Source organism: Theobroma cacao, chromosome 4, assembly GCF_000208745.1.
Source record: "Theobroma cacao cultivar B97-61/B2 chromosome 4, Criollo_cocoa_genome_V2, whole genome shotgun sequence".
Classification (NCBI taxonomy): Eukaryota; Viridiplantae; Streptophyta; class Magnoliopsida; order Malvales; family Malvaceae; genus Theobroma; species Theobroma cacao.
This window is the reverse complement of record NC_030853.1, coordinates 3,011,296-3,028,894: the sequence shown is the minus strand read 5'-3', so window position 1 is coordinate 3,028,894 and position 17,599 is coordinate 3,011,296. Positions and strand designations below refer to the sequence as shown.

At 35.2% G+C, this 17,599-nt stretch overlaps 4 protein-coding genes across 6 annotated transcripts; 2 read left to right on the top strand and 2 right to left on the bottom strand.

The window, feature by feature from the left end:
- Nucleotides 397-3,115, bottom strand: LOC18601119 (short-chain dehydrogenase reductase 2a). The gene is made up of 3 exons (XM_007031945.2): nucleotides 2,637-3,115; nucleotides 2,471-2,533; nucleotides 397-1,277 (listed from the first exon to the last, which is right to left on the bottom strand). Exons 1-3 carry the CDS (start codon nucleotides 2,654-2,656, stop codon nucleotides 485-487), a joined length of 876 nt encoding a protein of 291 aa, XP_007032007.2. The 5' UTR covers nucleotides 2,657-3,115; the 3' UTR covers nucleotides 397-484.
- Nucleotides 9,264-11,525, top strand: LOC18601118 (chaperone protein ClpC2, chloroplastic). Its single transcript, XM_018118968.1, has 5 exons — nucleotides 9,264-9,347; nucleotides 9,493-9,678; nucleotides 9,794-10,012; nucleotides 10,099-10,316; nucleotides 10,396-11,525. Exons 1-5 carry the CDS (start codon nucleotides 9,264-9,266, stop codon nucleotides 11,474-11,476), a joined length of 1,788 nt encoding a protein of 595 aa, XP_017974457.1. The 3' UTR covers nucleotides 11,477-11,525.
- On the bottom strand, nucleotides 11,567-14,721 carry LOC18601117 (putative wall-associated receptor kinase-like 16). 3 transcript variants are annotated; one of them, XM_018119644.1, is made up of 6 exons: nucleotides 14,142-14,721; nucleotides 13,507-13,575; nucleotides 13,298-13,407; nucleotides 12,951-13,173; nucleotides 12,498-12,859; nucleotides 11,567-12,408 (listed from the first exon to the last, which is right to left on the bottom strand). In XM_018119644.1, the coding sequence occupies exons 2-6, from the start codon at nucleotides 13,565-13,567 to the stop codon at nucleotides 12,217-12,219; spliced, it is 948 nt and encodes a 315-aa protein (XP_017975133.1). In that variant the 5' UTR covers nucleotides 13,568-13,575; nucleotides 14,142-14,721; the 3' UTR covers nucleotides 11,567-12,216. The 3 variants fall into 3 exon arrangements, with proteins under 3 accessions (XP_017975133.1, XP_007032005.2, XP_017975134.1); XM_007031943.2 differs by having other exon boundaries at nucleotides 14,151-14,721; XM_018119645.1 differs by lacking the exon at nucleotides 14,142-14,721 and having other exon boundaries at nucleotides 13,503-13,561.
- Nucleotides 15,130-15,633, top strand: LOC108661543. Its single transcript, XM_018118967.1, has 2 exons — nucleotides 15,130-15,389; nucleotides 15,483-15,633. The coding sequence occupies exons 1-2, from the start codon at nucleotides 15,130-15,132 to the stop codon at nucleotides 15,631-15,633; spliced, it is 411 nt and encodes a 136-aa protein (XP_017974456.1).

Sequence of the window (17,599 nt, the reverse complement as noted above, 5' to 3'; positions counted from 1 at the left end):
TTATCGAAGGAGGAGTACCCAAAGTTCCAAAAGTAAAATATCAATTAATCTACCTTCTCTTTAAGTGGTCATTATCTTTTTTTGTTTTGTTTTTTGAATCAAGTTAAGAAATTGAATTTCACATGAATATAATATATATATATATATATATATATATATATATATATGTATATAGTGGAAAATGAAATAGTCTATTCTTCCCGACTAAACATGTCAGTATAGATTTTCCAGCATGCCAACGGTAACATATGTGCTTGTAATTTTGTTAATGGAAAACTACCAAGGCAGATATACCTTTTCTTGTCTAGATTTTCCCTTAATTTCTTTTGCTATTTCAGTTTCAGTACGTCCATTCCGTTGCGTATTGTAGCTTTTCAATAGAAAAGAACAAAACCCTCAATCCAAATCAAAGCGGAGCTAAATGATTTTGATGATCAAAGAAGAAAGCAAAATAAAAACAAGTATGATATATCAGACAAGCTGGTCAGGGAGATGGGAAGCTAAGGTTCTTGAAGCTGGTGAAACCTCCATCAACAACCAAGTTATGACCTGTTACGTACTTTGCTTCATCCGAGGCCAAGTACAGTGCAGCCTTCGCCACATCTATGTCCTCGCATTTGGCTCCTTTCAGCTCCCCTAGCCCATTGATAATCTCCATTACCTTCTCTTTGGGAACACCCTGGTAAATCTGAGCTATTTGATTTATCACCATTGGAGTTGGGATGGGAGCTGGTGAAATGCAGTTGATCCTCACGCCACTTCGGCATAACTCACTAGCTACAGACTTTACAATTCCGGGGATTGTGAATTTTGCTACTGTGTATGGATGGGGACCCAGCCCACCCATCAGGCCACTAATACTCGATGTGCAAAGAATGGAGCCCGAGACAGCGGGAACCATCACTCGGGCTGCATGCTTTATCCCCGCCATCATGCCTCGGACGTTGATCCGCATCACCCTGTCAAATTCATCCAGGTCGAGGTCCGCAATGCTGGGGGGAAACGCCTGACCTGCTACACCGGCGTTGTTGAACATTATGTCAAGTTTTCCATGACGGGCCATGGCAATTTCTACAGCTTCTGCAACTTGGGACTCCATAGCCACATCACATTGCACAAATTGTGCTGCAGGGCCCAGGTCATCGGCAGCTTGCGGGCCTGTTTGAGAATCGATGTCTGCAATGATGACCTGGGCTCCATTTTTTATGAACTCGAAGGCGGTGGCCTTGCCAAGCCCACTTGCACCCCCTGTTATCAAGGCTACTTTACCTTCCAACCTGCTTTTTTTTTTCCAAAGAAGCAAACAGAGATATTCACCGTAAGCAAAAAAGGCAAAATGTGGGACGAAAGACGAGACCGGTCATTGTCTTGTTTGAACAAAGAGGCAGCTGGATATATTGGAAAAAACGAATGTTCATAATGATGACAATGCCCATCAACTTAGCCATGTCCAATCAAATAATTCTTTATGTTTGACAAATATTTGAATGGACCACACTTTTCCCATGATCACAATAAAGAAATTGCAGGATTAACAAAAATGTTGCTGTGATCTGTTTCGTCATGTTAATAAAATGAATAAAACAAAACCAACCCTAAAATCTGGCAGATCTTCAGCTTGCATGTGTAGAGTTACATTAATTTTTCTGTGTCTTTGAGACGTTTCATAAAAAAAATATTTTCAGAAAACATGGTTTGCTAGCCTAGATCTAGGGGAGAAGGCATGGGAAAGATTAGAACAGAATGATATATGATAAATCAATCGTGTGAGTAAATTGCACAAAGAAAGGGAAAAGAAAACTAATGAAAGAAGAAAGAGACAGATGAGAATTGACAAGCTAGCATAAAAGTGAACAGGTTAAACTTAGTTACTACTGTAATTGAGCTAAAAAAAGATTAACAAGAAAAAGTCATAATCAAGTAGAAATGGAAAACAGATATCGTTTGTAATGATTACCTATTTCTTCATTAAAAGACTAAACAAAGTTTCAACACTAATCAAGTGATAACGGGCAATTTTATCATTGGTGAGATTCAGAATGCTTGAAAAATTGCTTCTAAATTCAAATGGAAAACATGTTTCTGCTCACAATTAGCACTTAGTAGCAGCTTTTTGGTGGAAGATTTTGAAAGAAATGAAGAAGAAGAAGAAGAAGAAGAAGGTTTGATGGGAAAATTATGTGGAAGCTGAACCACCTGAACTTGCCAATCTCTTTAGTCATTCAAGAAATGAAAGGAAAGGTGCACTAGTCTTATTATGCCAGTGTTCTGCAAAAGAAAAATCAAGTTCATGACTACAACTATTTAGACCTACACTTTCCTGGGAAACTGTCAGAATTCAGAAGCTCTTTTTATGTTGTCTAATCAAGAAAATTCAGATTTAGCCCTCGAGAGTCCATCCCCTACCACTAGCCAAAAAAAAAAAAGGGAATCCAAGCAGCTGAAAATCATGACCACTCGATGAGCTTACCTCCCGCCAGAACCATCTACAGAGTAAAATCTAAGTTGCTTACTGGTAACAAACTTGAACTGCCTGGATTAGTCAAAGAAACAGAATCAACAGAGTTTCTGTAAACATAGTTGATGGCAAATTAGGAAAGAAAGAAAGCTAAGGTTGAAGATATAAAAAAGAATACCTGGCTAAGGATCTAAGCATGTCGATGGGAAAGCACTGAAAAGTGGAAACAAGAGCAGTGTAAAATAGGCTTGAATGGGACTATACCTCAGAAAAGATCAGTGATGAAGAAGGAGATCAGGCAGGGAATTTATTGGTGGAGGAGGAAGAAAGCGTTGCAGCAGATGGAAACTGACACACATTTCCATGCAGAGGAGAGGAGCCCTGAACATGACTCATAGCACTCATGACCTGTCCTATTTAATGATCATTTGTAATCGAAACAGAAGGGTAAGGAAGTTATTAACTACTAGTACTAGAAATACTATTCTTAGTTTTATTTTTGGTTCTTTTTTACCAGGAAGTAGCTCAGTCTTTCGGTGCTTTTATTTCTTTTTGAGATAATGTAGATAGGGATAAGAATTACTCCCTTTTAAGTAGGAAAACAAAACAAAGAAGAGGCTGAAGTTTTCAAGGTACTCTTGCTTTTCTCTTCGGAGGCAATGAACTCTTTTCTTTTCTGAAAAAGAAGAAAACAAAATTGGACAAACTTTGCTTACTGAAAAGGAAAAAACACACATGAAATGGAAAAAAGATCTTGTGCTTGACTTTTCAATCTTACAACTATTACTACTTAGTACTACTGAAATTACTTTTGTCTTAATTTTTTAGGAACTAACAAGAAGAAGCAAGGAAATGTCTTTAGCTCTGTGAATTTCTTCTATGTTTCTATCAAACAGAGCTCAAAAGTCAAAAGCGAAGAACTTTTTCCTAGCAGAACACTAAAAAACAAGGGGTTTAAGTACTTTAAAAACCCTTAATTTTTTATTCTTTTATTATAACTAAACAAGTCGCAAACTCTTAATTTTAATAAAATATTTAACAACCATCAAATTTATTATCAATTGATATTTTTTTATTTAATTAATATATGATATGATAATTAATATAATTGCGTGATGGTAGACATAACCCTATAAAAATTAATGTAAAATGAGTCATACTATCATGTCACGCCGACAAGAAAATGTCAATTAATTTTAAGTTTGACAACTATTAATTTTTTGTTAAAATTAAAAATAGCAGCAATACGTGACGTACTTTTTTATTATTTAAGCTTAAAAAGTAAGCATTGGGTTGCCCTCATCACAATTGCCCTAGTGAAGGAAAATATAAGAGAATTAATGGAAGCATCAGCAGTGCCATAAAATATCCAACAAGATTCCACAACTTGAGTCAGCAACAAATTGATCATTCCAATTGAGATAACAGTATTTTATAATTATAAACATTAATTTTTTTTTCTTTGCCACAAGGAATAACCAAGCCAGCTGTAGCACAGTGGAAGTGAAATTGATCTAAATAATACTATATATATGTGTATGTATATATATGTGTGGAAGGGAATATGATCAGAAAGATTTGGATTCTCACGCTAAGTTAAGATTGCTGGACTGACCGACAATTCATTTCAAATTATATCCCTTTGTTTCCCTTTCAAACAAGATGATTAAACTTTAAAGGAAAAGCTTCACCTTTTCAAAAGACTAGCCTACAGTCTATTTAACTTATAGCAACTTCTTCACCTTTTGCATATTCTATTGCTAGCACAGTTTATTTTCTAGGAAAAACAAATGCAAAGTCGAAAGGGAAAATTGGGAATTGCATTTCATACATGGTTTTCATTCTGCTGATGATCACATGCTTTCTTTCATTAGGTTCTATCAGGCAAAACACACAACATTTTTTCAATAAAAATAGTTCTCTGGAAATATTTCAATGACGAAAAATTTTATTGAAAAATGTTTTTTTTCTTTTTTTATTCACTTTAAATGTTCCTTTTCACAATCATATGATCTATGAATTACTATAGTATAATAATGGTTACTATATAATAGCAAGAAAATTAAAGTCAACTCTTTACTTATGTTGGCACACAGTAACATGAATACCTAGTAAGGGATACTACTATTATTATTTTGCTTTGAATTTCAATATTTCATTTATCATTCTAAAGGGCTTTTTTATGTGCTCAGCTCTAGCCATATATGCAGGTCTAAATTTCCAAATATTCAAGAAATTAAACACCTAATTTTTTATCCTTAATTTCTTACGGAATAAGGCAAAAGGAACAACAATCAGGAGTAGTTACATTTGGAAAAAGATGATATGTACATCGTAATATTTGAATTAAGATTAATAAAATTCATTGCCATCTAAAATGTATAATATTAAGTATAGGGGTCACAATGAGTATTTTATAAAAGCCTTTTAAAAAAAAAAATTTATAATCAAGTACTCTACACTATTTGAATAGTGTAAGATTTGAGTAATAAAATTATTAGTATTTGAGCAGTAATTATAAGATACTCATTATTTGAATTTGATTATGAATAATAATTTCTAATATTATTAAATTATGGTTTTGAACTAATTACTTATTAAAATTCATTGTTGGTTCTACATGTGATTTGAATTCGGGTTTTTTAGAGTATTAATAATTAATTTTAGATATCAAGTGTTGATTTTTTATTAGACTCGAATAGAGCACAAATAGTTAAATTTTACTCAGATTTGGATTTGAGTACTTTTAAATTATCAAGTACCTTACCCGTCACAATTGCTAGATAATTATATGCGTAAACAATCCAATATCATTATACTGCACGGGGCACCATCCGCATGCTTGTTGTTTGATCAAAGTTAACCACGAGTAAATTAATATCCATGACAAATCTGCTTGTCCCACATATCTACTTTAATGATCTTTAAATTAAATGTAAAAGTAATATCAAATATTTTGTTCATTGATAGGTATATGATCTCCTGTTTAAAAATTAAAGTTCAAATCTCTTTCTTCAAATAAAAAAAAAATTGTAAAAGTAACATCAAAGGGAGGGTTTAAGCCTTAATTAATTTGCAGTAGTGGTGGGTCTCAAATCCCAAAGTGCTGAAACCTGTTGGTGGTGTCAACGGCTCTTACCCAAAGACTAAAAAAAAAAGGAAAAAGAAGAGAAATTTGCATAAGAAATCATGAAAAGAGAATTATAGTATTAGCACAAGTTGCAATAATGCAGGGGAAAAATTATTGGGTCATTAAAGGAATAAGACGGTTGTCATCTTATTAAGATTGTGGAGACAACCGTCAGACAACTTTATCATCTTACAACCTGTACTGTCTCTTGTCTCTTAATTACATTTGCTAATTAATAATTTACCTCAACGTGTTTGTTATTAACAAACCACTTAACTCATTCCACTACTAATGTTTTATTCTGCAGTGGTCCTTGGTCCTTTTCTAAATATGCATGCAGCAGCGTGGGCAGTTCCTATTTTAAATACGGAAAACTCTATTTATATTTTAATATAATATTTAAAATTTTTTAAATTATTTAAAAAAATTAAAATATATATTTATTTTTTATTATTTTAATTAAGTTTTTATTCTTTTATTTTGATTTAAATAGATCATTATTAATGACGGATTAATTATCATTAATTAAAATATTATTTGTTATTTTTTGTTTACATGGTATTAACATAATATTGATGCGAAAGATGAAAATACTATATGACTATATTATCATTATACATTGGTATTTTTATGACATGTTAACGTCACATAGCATAAAATTATAATTATGTTTTAACTAATAATAATTAGTCAATTATTGTTTATTATTAATGGTAAGGGTTTATTTAGTTTAAAATAAAAAAACTTATTTACATTTTTCTAAATAATTTAAGAGTTTTTTTTTAAGGATTATACTTTATATTTTTTGAGATTTCAATTTTCTTTCCATGATTTTTTTCTCCAATTAACATCTCATCCATAAGTTCTGTTCTCGTAGAGAATTATATCATTAATTTCATTTAATAAAATTATCAAAACACTTTCGATTTAAAAACTAATACATTTGTTACACCTAAAAAATATTTTTATTATTTTATTAAATAAAATTAACAGTATTATCTTCGGTGATGAGAACGGAATTTACCCACAAAATACTATGACGTCATGTGAGGTGAAGTTCTGGATTAGCGACGAAGCTAAAGTGTGCATATATGCATGACACTATAATAAATTCAATTGACTCATGATTGTCTTGTGTCATACTTGAGTAATTCGAATCATTAGCATGTATTTATACCGTACGTTAAAAAGAATTAAAAGGAATTCTTTATCCTGTTGATAATGATATCCAATGATAATAGCAAAACTCTTCTCTTTTTCAGCTTGGAAATGAAGCCGAAAACCATTGTTTCTCTGTTTGAATTGATTGTGCCGGCCAGGCTTGGAGAAACTCTCACAGTCACAAATGATATTGAGATGGGCCTAATTAGGAGTGAGCAACCGGTCGGTTGCGCCGTTGCAACTTGCAACCGACCGGAACTGAGGTCAACGGCCACAATAGGCTTGTTTTTTTTATACTGGTTGTGGCGTTGGTTTTACCCGGCGGTTAAGGGAGTTAGCCGGCTCGATGGCCAGAGACACTTCCTCCCCATCTGAGCCGATCGAAAAACCGACCCATAAAAGGAAATTCCCTTTGTACCCTCATTAATCCCTCCTCTTCTTTCCCCTCCCCAATTTTAATATTTTTTCTACAAATCAGCCACTTTTGAAACCCTAAACCCCAAATACCATAAATTATTCATAATATGCAATGCAATTTACTAATTTATGTTGTACTTCTCACATATAGATTAATTACATTACATAAATTACTAAATTGCATTGCATAATATGTACAATTTATGAAAATCTTTTTTCCTTCTCTTCTCAATTTTATTTAATATTTTCGTTAACCTATTTAATATATGGTATTTATTGCTTCTTTAAAAGTAAATTATTCATTAAGGATTCTTATAAATAAATAATATGATGGTTATTGTTTTATTAAAAAAAAATTATATAGTGTTTAATTATATAATTAAAAATAAATCATATGAGTTGGATTGTTTATTTAAAAAATATGAATTTGATTTCAATTATAAAAATGGACTTAACACAAATTTAAGTCCAAACTCAATACAAATTTTTTCATGATTTTAATATTTTTGAGTCATTTAACCCCAAGCCCAATGCACCCTCCAACCAACAGAAGCCGACCGAAATTGAAGTCAATTTCGATTGATTGATTTTTTCTTATGATTGGTTGGTTTCGGTGGATCATAAAAAAAAGTTTGATTTAAGCGGTTTTAGTTTCTCCCGAAATCGAAACCGACTGAAACTGACTTACGCTCACCCCTAGGCCTAATTCCTTACTCTTGAAAACCTGAAAGAAAGAAGAAAGAAATTTGTGGTATGGACTATGGTATATTATCATGATTTCTTTTAATTTTTCTTGCTTAATGTTTTATGTATGGTTTCTCACATGGATCCATGTGCTGGTGCGCAGTGCTTACTAGGACATATCCAATCAACGGCTGCTAACCTACAGTGTTCAATTCTGACACTTGGTTGCTCATAAATGGAGCACCCCCACTCGGACTTCATCTATTCTCCAGGAACTAGATTCATGCAATGCAACACCAACATAACTTTCTTTCTAAGTCTTTTTTCTCTACTATTCCACTTTGATTTTTTCGTTTGACCTTTTCATCTAAAATGACAATAGATAAGGCACTCGTTAATTTTTAAGTGCTTTATCCCGAACTCTATAAATTGATAGGTTCTTTGAATCTTATAAGTGTCAAATTAAATTTTAAAATTGTTATATGAGTTTGTGCTTGAGAATATCTTAGATATTATATGTTAAAATACTCAAACATTTTAAAATCTTGATTAAAAAACAAATTTAAAATCAATTTTTATATTTATTATCAATATTAATAAATAAAAAATTATATACAAAATATTAAAATTTAATATTACAAATTATTATTTATAATCCTTAAGAAGCGATCTTTTTCTTTAGAGCATGAAATGTCTCGGATGGCTCAGGATTGGGAGATTGTCTTTTATGGTCGGGCCCTCTATGATGAACTTTAAACAAACCAGGCTAGTGTTATTATGCCCTTCGTAGAAATGCATTTGGACCCATCAACCTTTTTTTGTAAAACCTTGGGCTTTCTTCTCTGTCCAGGGAGATCCAAGAACCTGAAATCTGTCCCAAAGTCCAAACATTCTAGCAGCGCCAGTGCAGCACAAGGTGACTGTTGAATGTTGATGGTCAACTTACTTGATTGCTGTGAAGGGTATATTAGCACTAATGTAACATTAATGATTATACACTTGTAGGAAACCTAGGGGACAAAAACAGGGAGGGAGAAGACTCACCTCCAGCTTGTTTGCAATTAATATACAAAACATGAGTTACTAATAATCATGAACTCTTTGGAAGCTGCACCCAATTTTGAACGAAAAGTGGAAAAATTGCGAAGGGAACTGCAAGCAACAATCTTGGGAAGTGATGAGGCAGCCAATGCTGGTGGAAAATTGCAGAGAGAACCGCAAGCAACAATCTTGGGAAGTGATGAGGCAGCCAATGCTGCGTTGAATTGAGTAACATCCTACAACATTGGCTCCAGGTTGTGGTATAAAAGTGCACCCAAGATGACTCCAGTTCCCAGCCAAATTCCACAAGTTGATGTTTTCTTTTCTAGCATATAGATACATAAAGAAGAATAGAGAACAGTTGGAGTTGATATGGAGAAGCTTGAGCAGCAACAATCTGTTAAGTTGGAAATGCTGAACAAATACGCAACTGATTTGACTAAAATGGCACAGGAGGTATAACCCATACTTTTCTTGTTGGTTCCAAATTGTTAAATAGAAACTGTTTGTTTACATTTATAAGCTGGTGTTCGTTATTTATAACTGTCATTTTCTTGTTGAGAGCGAATGGGGTGACAATGGCTCGGTTCTAATTTTTCAGGGTAAGTTGGATCCTCTAGTAGGAAGGCTGAAACAAGTAGAGCGAGTTACACAGATACTGTGCAAGAGGAGAAAGAACAATCCATGCCTCATTGGTGACCCGGGCGTTGGGAAAACTGTCATTGTGGAAGGGCTGGCGCAAAACATCATAAAATCAGGAGTACCATTAAAACTCCAGGGCAAGAAGGTTGGTAGCCGCTGTATAAGGTTTCAGTTTAGCTATTCATCCTGAAACCTGAAAGGTTTTTGGGAATGAAAATTTTGTGTCGATTGCCCGGTAACTTCGTTTGCCATGGATCCAGATATTTTCTATTGACATGGGGCGTCTTATTGCTGGAGCATCTAATCGTGGGGAATTTGAGGAAAGATTAATAATGCTTATTGATGAAGTAAAACAAAGTGAAGGTGCAATCATTCTCTTTATTGATGAGGTCCATACACTTATTGGAGCTGGTGCTGGAGGCCAAGGCCTTGACGCTGCAAACATCTTGAAGCCAGCTCTTGCGAGAGGGGAGCTAAAAGTAGTTTATCTGTTTAAGTTTGTACACATACTACAAAGTTTTAGATTTTATTAACTGTTTTAACTGAGGTAATTTTGCTGGTGTAGTGTATTGGTGCCACAACCCCAGATGAATACAGAAAATACATAGAGAAAGATGCAGCCCTGAAAAGGCGATTCCTGCCAGTGGAAGTGCCTGAACCACCTGTAGATGAAACAATACATATATTGAAAGGGTTAAGCAAAAAATATGGAGCTTACCACAATGTCATCTACGAAGAAAATGCTTTGATTGCTGCGGCACAGTTATCCCATCAATATATCAGGTTACAATACCACAATTCATGTTTATAATTCAGTTTAATTACATCTTCTCTGATGCTTCTCTGCTTCTAAATATTTCAGTGAAAGATTTCTGCCTGATAAGGCAATAGACCTCATTGATGAGGCTGGAGCTAGAGTTCAGCTTTGTCAAGCGCATAAGCCACCAAGAACTCAGATTTTGACAGAACACAGTATACAAGAAATTGTTGCTTCATGGACAGGAATTCCTGTCGAGAAACTTTCTTCAGAAGAGAGTCTTAAGCTATTGAATATGGAGAGTACTTTGCAAAAGCGAATTATAGGACAGCATGAAGCTGTTGAAGCAATCAGTCGTGCCATACGCCGTGCTAGAGTTGGTGTGAGAGACCCTTCACGCCCCATAGCAAGCTTCTTGTTCACCGGTCCTACAGGGGTGGGAAAAACAGAAATGGCTAAAGCTTTGGCAGATGAATATTATGGCGCCAAAGAAGCGATGATCAGGGTGGATATGAGTGAATACATGGAGAAGCATACGGTTTCAAAGTTTTTCGGTTCTCCACCTGGATACGTTGGCTATGATGATGGTGGCCAGCTGACTGAATCTGTTCGTCGCAGGCCTCACACTGTGATTCTCTTTGATGAGATTGAGAAGGCTCATAGGAATGTCTTTGACACCATGCTGCAAATCCTGGATGATGGTAGGCTGACAGATAATAAGGGGCAGTTAATTGACTTCAAAAATACCATCATAATAATGACAGCCAATGTTGCTGGTACTGTGATTGGAGAAGGAAACAATCAATCGGAGCAAATCAAGCTGAAAGTGGCTGAAGAACTGAAGAAAATTTTCCGGGCTGAGTTCTTGAATAGGATAGATGAAGTTATATTGTTTCATACGCTAACCAACCGACAGCTGAAGGAAATAGTTGATGTGATGCTTAAGGAAGTTAGTGATAGGGTGATGAAATTAAAGAACATCAAAATCCAAGTGACAGAGAGATTTAAGGAGAGGCTGGTGATAGAAGGAAAAAACCCAAGCTATGGAGCAAGGCCATTGAGGAGGGCTATCGTGAGGCTTTTTGAGGATACCTTGGCTGACAGGATCTTGAACGGATATGTTCAAGAGGGTGGCTCAGTCACGGTGGATATCGACTCCGAGGGTAGTGTAGCAATGTATAAGTAATTTCATTTTGTTCATTGGCTTAATTCATCTATCATTATGATGTGTTTACGATATTTTCAGACATTGCTATTTAACATGAAAGTGGAAACAGAACTGAAAGTCGAAGCATTTATTTGACAGACTGCAGCCTAATTTGATTCTCGGAAATGAAACTTAGAATCTTTCATAGCAACTGCAGACTACAACACAACAAGATCAAAATCTTACAGTATCTTGAACATGGCTAGTAATCTACTTAATAAATGAAGTTGAGGGAATTTGTTTAATGCCCAATAGTAACACTTAAACAGTAACTAAAATTGCCAATAAATCAAGTTGTAAGATCTTCACTCACTTCTTTTAAAATAGTTTGCCATGGCCTGCTGCTGATTGACTGTTTCTCCCGTCCAACTCCTGTAAAGGGAGCAGCAAATTCCTACAACTGCTCCATTACATCCTCCCTAGGTCTGATGCTCCTTGTAAATCTTAAACACACTGCTTTACTTTGAGTATTTAATGGTGAATTTTTTAAAAACTTTAGGTATCTAATCGAGAATTTGACTATTGTTTCGAGTACCAAAATGTCTTAGCAGCCCTCCGAAATAATTCCAAAAAGGAAAGCAAGAAGATCTCCATCGTGAATTGTAACAACCACCTTCCTTCACAAGAACAATTGACATTTTCTAAAGAAAGAACAAAATTTGAAGGCAATTGAAATTTCTGAATGTTTGATCATCAAACTCTCCATCAGTTCAACCAATTCAGCCAACTACATTACGGCAAGCACCCAAAGCAACAACCACATCTGAGATTTCTGGCCTATCACTCAAATTAGCAGCAGTGCATTGCATAGCAATATCAACAGCTACTTTGAATATTTGATCATCAATCTCTGAAATAATTCGAGGGTCACAGATATCCAAATATCTCCCCTCTTTCAATCTATCAGAAACCTGAAAATCACAAGAGTTTTACACTATCAGATTGCAGAATCAAATAACAGTAATCAATTGCAGAAACCAGTAAAAAGTGTAGCAGTTACCCAATAAATCAACCCAAGCGCGTCCTTTCCACTCAACAACTCAAGTAAAACAATGCCATAGGCATAGACATCAGAGTTTTTGCCGGCAATTCCCAGTGTCATGTACTGAGGGCAGAGGTATTCTAGAGCACCTGAAATGGGTCCTCTGTCGCAAATACGAGATTGGGTATATGTTTCTCTGATTTCTCTGAAACCATAATCTGCTATTCTAGCAGTTAAATTCTGATCAAGGAGCACATTCGTAGACCTTAAGCGCCTGTGGATTACTCCTTGTTGATGAAGGTACTGAATACCTTCTGCTATATCAACTGCGATTTGAAATCTTTGCTTCCAAGTAATATAAGGAACTACATTTGGATTACCTAAGAAAGAGTTTAAACTGTCATTTTGTGAAACACAAATAGGAAAATAGGACGACTTCAAGAAAATTCAGAAGTCTGGAACCTTAATTACCATGTAAGCACTGGTGCAGATTTTTTCCCTTGATGTACTCAGAAACAATAAGCCTCTCATTCCCTTCCTGGCAGAATCCAACAAACTTGACGATCTTTGGATGTTGGAATTCATGTAATGCCTTTGCATCAACCACGAACACGAAGTCAAATCGAATATAGCGCTTTTCACCCTTCAGATAAGAGTACCCCACCATAATATTCATTCGTTTCACTGCAACAACCTGCACTTTCCCATCGTCATTTGCTAACGAATTATGTATCTTGTCCGATATATGGATATGATTAATGCATGGTCCCAAGCCTAATATAGTAACAAACATGGGGGACAGTCGAAAATTTTTTTACCCTATCATGAAGAAGGCATTTATAAACACTGGAAGTCATTCCTGTACCAATGTAGTTCTGGGAGAAGTTTTGAGTGGCCAGCTGAATATCACGAAGAGGGATTTTCAATTCTACAAAAGAAAAATATATCAGAATTATTCGCATCAACATGAAGGAATGATGCATTCTACACCAAATTCACGTGGAAAACATATAAAGATTGCACCTGCCTTGCTCAGGACTTTCTGGAGTTCCTCCTCCTTTCACTGCTTTGAAACACTTCCCTCCCATTGTTGCAGCTGTCCATGAGCTCCAAACTCAGTCAAAATCATATGAAGTATTTTATGGCTACTGTGAAGATCTTTGTAAAGGTATGATACACAGGGGGGGGGGGGGGGTGGTTGAAACAACAAACAATTAACGTTTTTTTGTTCATATTTCTATTGTTTTCGTTTGTTTCGCTGAAATTGGCTTCCGGAAAACAAAAATTTTCCATGAAAAGTATTTTCTTGAAAAACTACTATTTTCTCTTGTTTGTATAACATTGTAGAAAATATTTTCTACCGTTTGAAAGACATTATTGAAAATATTTTCTGATTCAAAATTTAATATTATTTTAAATAATTTCTACCATAATAATTTCAAAATCATATACAATTTTTTCTTTTTCTCAATTAAATTGTGAACTTATTAAGGATAAAGATCTGCTACACTCTAAAATCCATAGCCAAAATGTGAAGCTCACACCAGCCAGAGTCCCATCTCCACAACACTGGAAGCAAATCGCCTTTAATCCCCATAATTACAGCTATAAGAATTCCTACACCGCAGAATAACTTAGCTGGAAAAAATAGGTCCTATTCACCTTACTCACCAAATAGATGAAGATGATGAAAACAGGAACAGACGACCTACAGCCTCCCGATATGGCAACAATATTTACACACTAAAACACGACGAAGATGATGTCAGTTTCAATATTAGGGTCAGCTAGGTTTTTCTAGCAATTTTCTTTTTGGTCGATAAGCAAAGCTGCAACTGCTGCAAATGGAAGGCTATCATTGGCGATGAAAAGAGAAAGGGGGGGTTGCTGGCAGAGGAGGTTTAAAGATGCGAATGGAGAGAAGAGAGGTTGCATAGATTTAGCTGGAATCATGGCTTGTGGGGATTGTCATAGCCTCACAGGGGAGAGCAAGGGAAGGTCGGGACAGGGGAGAGGAAACGGAGGGTTGGGACAGAGAGAATGACTTTTTGCAGCGCAGGAAGTCAAGTCAACCTGTTTTTTCCGTTGACCCATGGTTGTTAGAAAGGTCATCTTTTTTTGGTTGTGGAAAAGCCGAGTTGGTTGTTGAAGAGGAGAAAACCAGAACGCGGGCAGCAACGATAACTTGAAGTTCTGAAGTAGCCGTTGCTGTCAAAACGCAGCAAGTAGGAGTCGTTTTCTATTTGAGTGTGTCGTTTTACTTAGTCTTCTGTTATGTTGTTACTCAAACAATGTCGTTTAGTATTTCTTGTAAGGCTCATACAATGTCGTTTAGTATTTCTTGTAAGGCTTTAAGCCAAGTTTGTTTCAGTATTATTTTTCTGTTGCTTGGCACTGGTTTTCATGGTGAATGCTGTGCTAAGGTTTAGGTTTGTTTTCATTTGTTTGGAGATCGATGCGACACTTTAGGATCTAGAAAGTTTAAATTTTCAAATTCTTCATATAAATACTAAAAAATGTATTGAGCAATTAGTTGTATTCCAAAATATTTTTCTACTATGTTCTAAAAAGCTTATTCTTCTCTTTTCTCTGCTACTTCTTCCTTTATTCTCTAGCATTCTTAAACACTCATTAATTTGAACATAGTATCATGGCTCTTATTCTTAAGGGACTCGATAATCTATCTCTGAGTTTATCTTCTTCAAATCATATGGCAACAACTGGTTTCAGTGCTAGTTCACCTCCAATTTTCTCTAGAGTGAATTATCCCTTTTGGGCCGTTAAGATGCGGACTTACCTGCAGGCATTCGATATTTGGGATTCTATTGAGTTTGGAGAAGCTCTTGTGCAGAGGCATGCCAATCCTACATTGGCACAGATCAAACAACATAGTGAGGATGTAGTTAAAAGGTACAAAGCCCTTATCTGTTTACAATCTATTGTTTCTTAATCTATTTTTGCAAAAATCATGAATTATGAGAATCCTAAGCTTATATGAGATAGTTTGAAAGAGGAATACCAGGGTAGTGATCGAACCAGGACTATGCAAGTATTGAACTTATCTAGACAGTTTGAGCTTATGAAAATGAAGGAGGAAGATAGCATTCAGGATTATACTGACAAATTGTTGAAGTTAGTTAATCAATTAAAATAGTTGGGGGAAGATGTAAGTGATAAGAGAGTAGTGAACAAGATTTTGGTTAGTATTCTAGAAAGATTTAAAGCAAAGATCTCTTCTCTGGAAGACTTTAAAGATTTAACCAAAATCTCTGTTAATGAGCTGGTTGGTGCTTTGTTTGGTTAAGAGCAAATGAGAGCTCTCAAGTGTGAAGCTTCTGTTGAAAATGATTTGGTTGCAAAAACCAAAGGCTTAAGGAGCAAAGATGAGAGTTCAAGGAAGCAAAAGAACAGTAAAGGAGGTGATGATAAGCAGGGAAAAGTGAAGGACAAGTATCCTCCTTGTCCTCATTGCAAGAAGAGCCACCATACACCTAAGTGCTGTTGGTACAAGACTAATGTGAAGTGTAGAGGTTGCAATCAGCTTGGTCATGTAGAGAAAGTTTGTAAAGTAAAAAAACTGAAGGAGATAAAAAAGCAGCAGTAGCTGAGGAAGTTGTTGAGTTTGAAGAAGTGCTATTTATGGCTGAAATTGAAGATTGTTCAGCTGAAAATGATACCTGGTTAATTGATAGTGGTAGTTCCAACCACATCACAAGCAATGAGAAATTGTTTAGTGAACTTGATAAGAGTTTTAATGCCAAAGTGAAAATTGGCAATGATATGTTTTTAAAGATACTTGGAGTTGGTACTGTGGTTATGAAAACTCCAAAAGGTTTCAAGTCTATTTCAGATGTGTATTTTGTACCAAAAGTTCAGCAAAACTTGTTGAGTGTTGGTCAGTTGACTGATAACAATTATATGTTGCTACTTAAAGATAAAGTTTGTACTATCTTTGACAGTACAGGTGTTGAGATTTTGACTGTAGCTATGAAAAACACATGTTATCCATTAAATCTAATGGAAACTAAGCATAGTGCTTTCTATGGTGAAGTCAATATGTCAGAGCTATGGCATAGAAGGTTTGGACATGTGAATTATGATTCATTTGTCAGAATGGCTTCAGAAAGTATGATAGATGGATTACCTGGAATACAAAAGGTTTTGAAACAGTGTGATGTTTGTCAATTTGGAAAACAGTGTAGAAAGCCCTATCCTAAGGAACAGAGGTGGAAAGCTTAGTAGAAATTGGAACTCATTCGTACAAATCTCTGTGGTTCTATAAAACAAGCATCTTTGAAAGGTAATAAGTACTTTATACTTTTCATTGATGACTTTACCAAATTCTGATGGGTTTATTTCCTGGTACATAAGTTAGATGCTCTGCAGCAGTTTGTTAAGTTTAGAAAACTAGTTGAGAACTTTGCAGAGCTGCATATCAAAACACGAAGAAGTGACAATGGCTCGGAGTTCACTTTATCAGAGTTTGAGAAGTACTTGGAGAATTGGGGAGTAAGGCATCAGTTGACTGTTACTTACAGTCTTCATCAGAATGGGACAATAGAAAGAAAAAATAGAGATGGGTAAATGCATGTTGTTTGAAATGGATTTACCAAAAAGGTTTTGGGCTGGGGTAGTGAATACTGCTAATTATATTTTAAATGTGACCAATACTAAAGCTTTAGCATCAAAAACTCCTTATGAATTGTGGTATAGTCATAAGCCAACAGTGTTTTACCTTAGAGTTTTTGGTAGTATTTGTTTTTCTAAGGTTGCTAATGAGAAGAGATCTAAGTTAGATCCTAAGGCTCGGCAAACAATTCTCTTGGGATATAGTGAGTCTCCAAAGGGTATAAACTACTAGATGTTAAGACTGAGAGGCTGTGATGTTTGATGAAGGGTAGAAATGAAATTTTGAAAAAAATGCGATTGAGAAAGTTGATTTGGTCAAATTGTCTGACAAATTAGTTGATGATGGAGGCAGTGAGACTAAAGACATTGAAGAAGAAGTTTAGCTGTCAGGGGAACTAGATCCTTAACTGATATCTATAGTAGATGTAACTTTGCTGTGGCAGAACATACTTGTTTTACTGAAGCTAGTGCAGATGCTAATTGGAAAGCTA

Coding starts and splice junctions, on each gene's coding strand:
- LOC18601119 (XM_007031945.2), bottom strand. CDS start 2,656: ATGCTTAGATCCTTAGCCAG. Junction 2,534..2,636: donor ATGCTTAGATCCTTAGCCAG/GTATTCTTTTTT, acceptor TGACTAATCCAG/GCAGTTCAAGTTTGTTACCA. Junction 1,278..2,470: donor GTAGATGGTTCTGGCGGGAG/GTAAGCTCATCG, acceptor AAAAAAAAGCAG/GTTGGAAGGTAAAGTAGCCT.
- LOC18601118 (XM_018118968.1), top strand. CDS start 9,264: ATGGAGAAGCTTGAGCAGCAACAATCTGTTAAGTTGGAAATGCTGAAC. Junction 9,679..9,793: donor TAAAACTCCAGGGCAAGAAG/GTTGGTAGCCGC, acceptor CCATGGATCCAG/ATATTTTCTATTGACATGGG. Junction 10,317..10,395: donor TTATCCCATCAATATATCAG/GTTACAATACCA, acceptor TAAATATTTCAG/TGAAAGATTTCTGCCTGATA.
- LOC18601117 (XM_018119644.1), bottom strand. CDS start 13,567: ATGGGAGGGAAGTGTTTCAAAGCAGTGAAAGGAGGAGGAACTCCAGAA. Junction 13,408..13,506: donor TCCAGAAAGTCCTGAGCAAG/GCAGGTGCAATC, acceptor TTTCTTTTGTAG/AATTGAAAATCCCTCTTCGT. Junction 12,409..12,497: donor CGCTTGGGTTGATTTATTGG/GTAACTGCTACA, acceptor TGTGATTTTCAG/GTTTCTGATAGATTGAAAGA.
- LOC108661543 (XM_018118967.1), top strand. CDS start 15,130: ATGGCTCTTATTCTTAAGGGACTCGATAATCTATCTCTGAGTTTATCT. Junction 15,390..15,482: donor AGTGAGGATGTAGTTAAAAG/GTACAAAGCCCT, acceptor TATATGAGATAG/TTTGAAAGAGGAATACCAGG.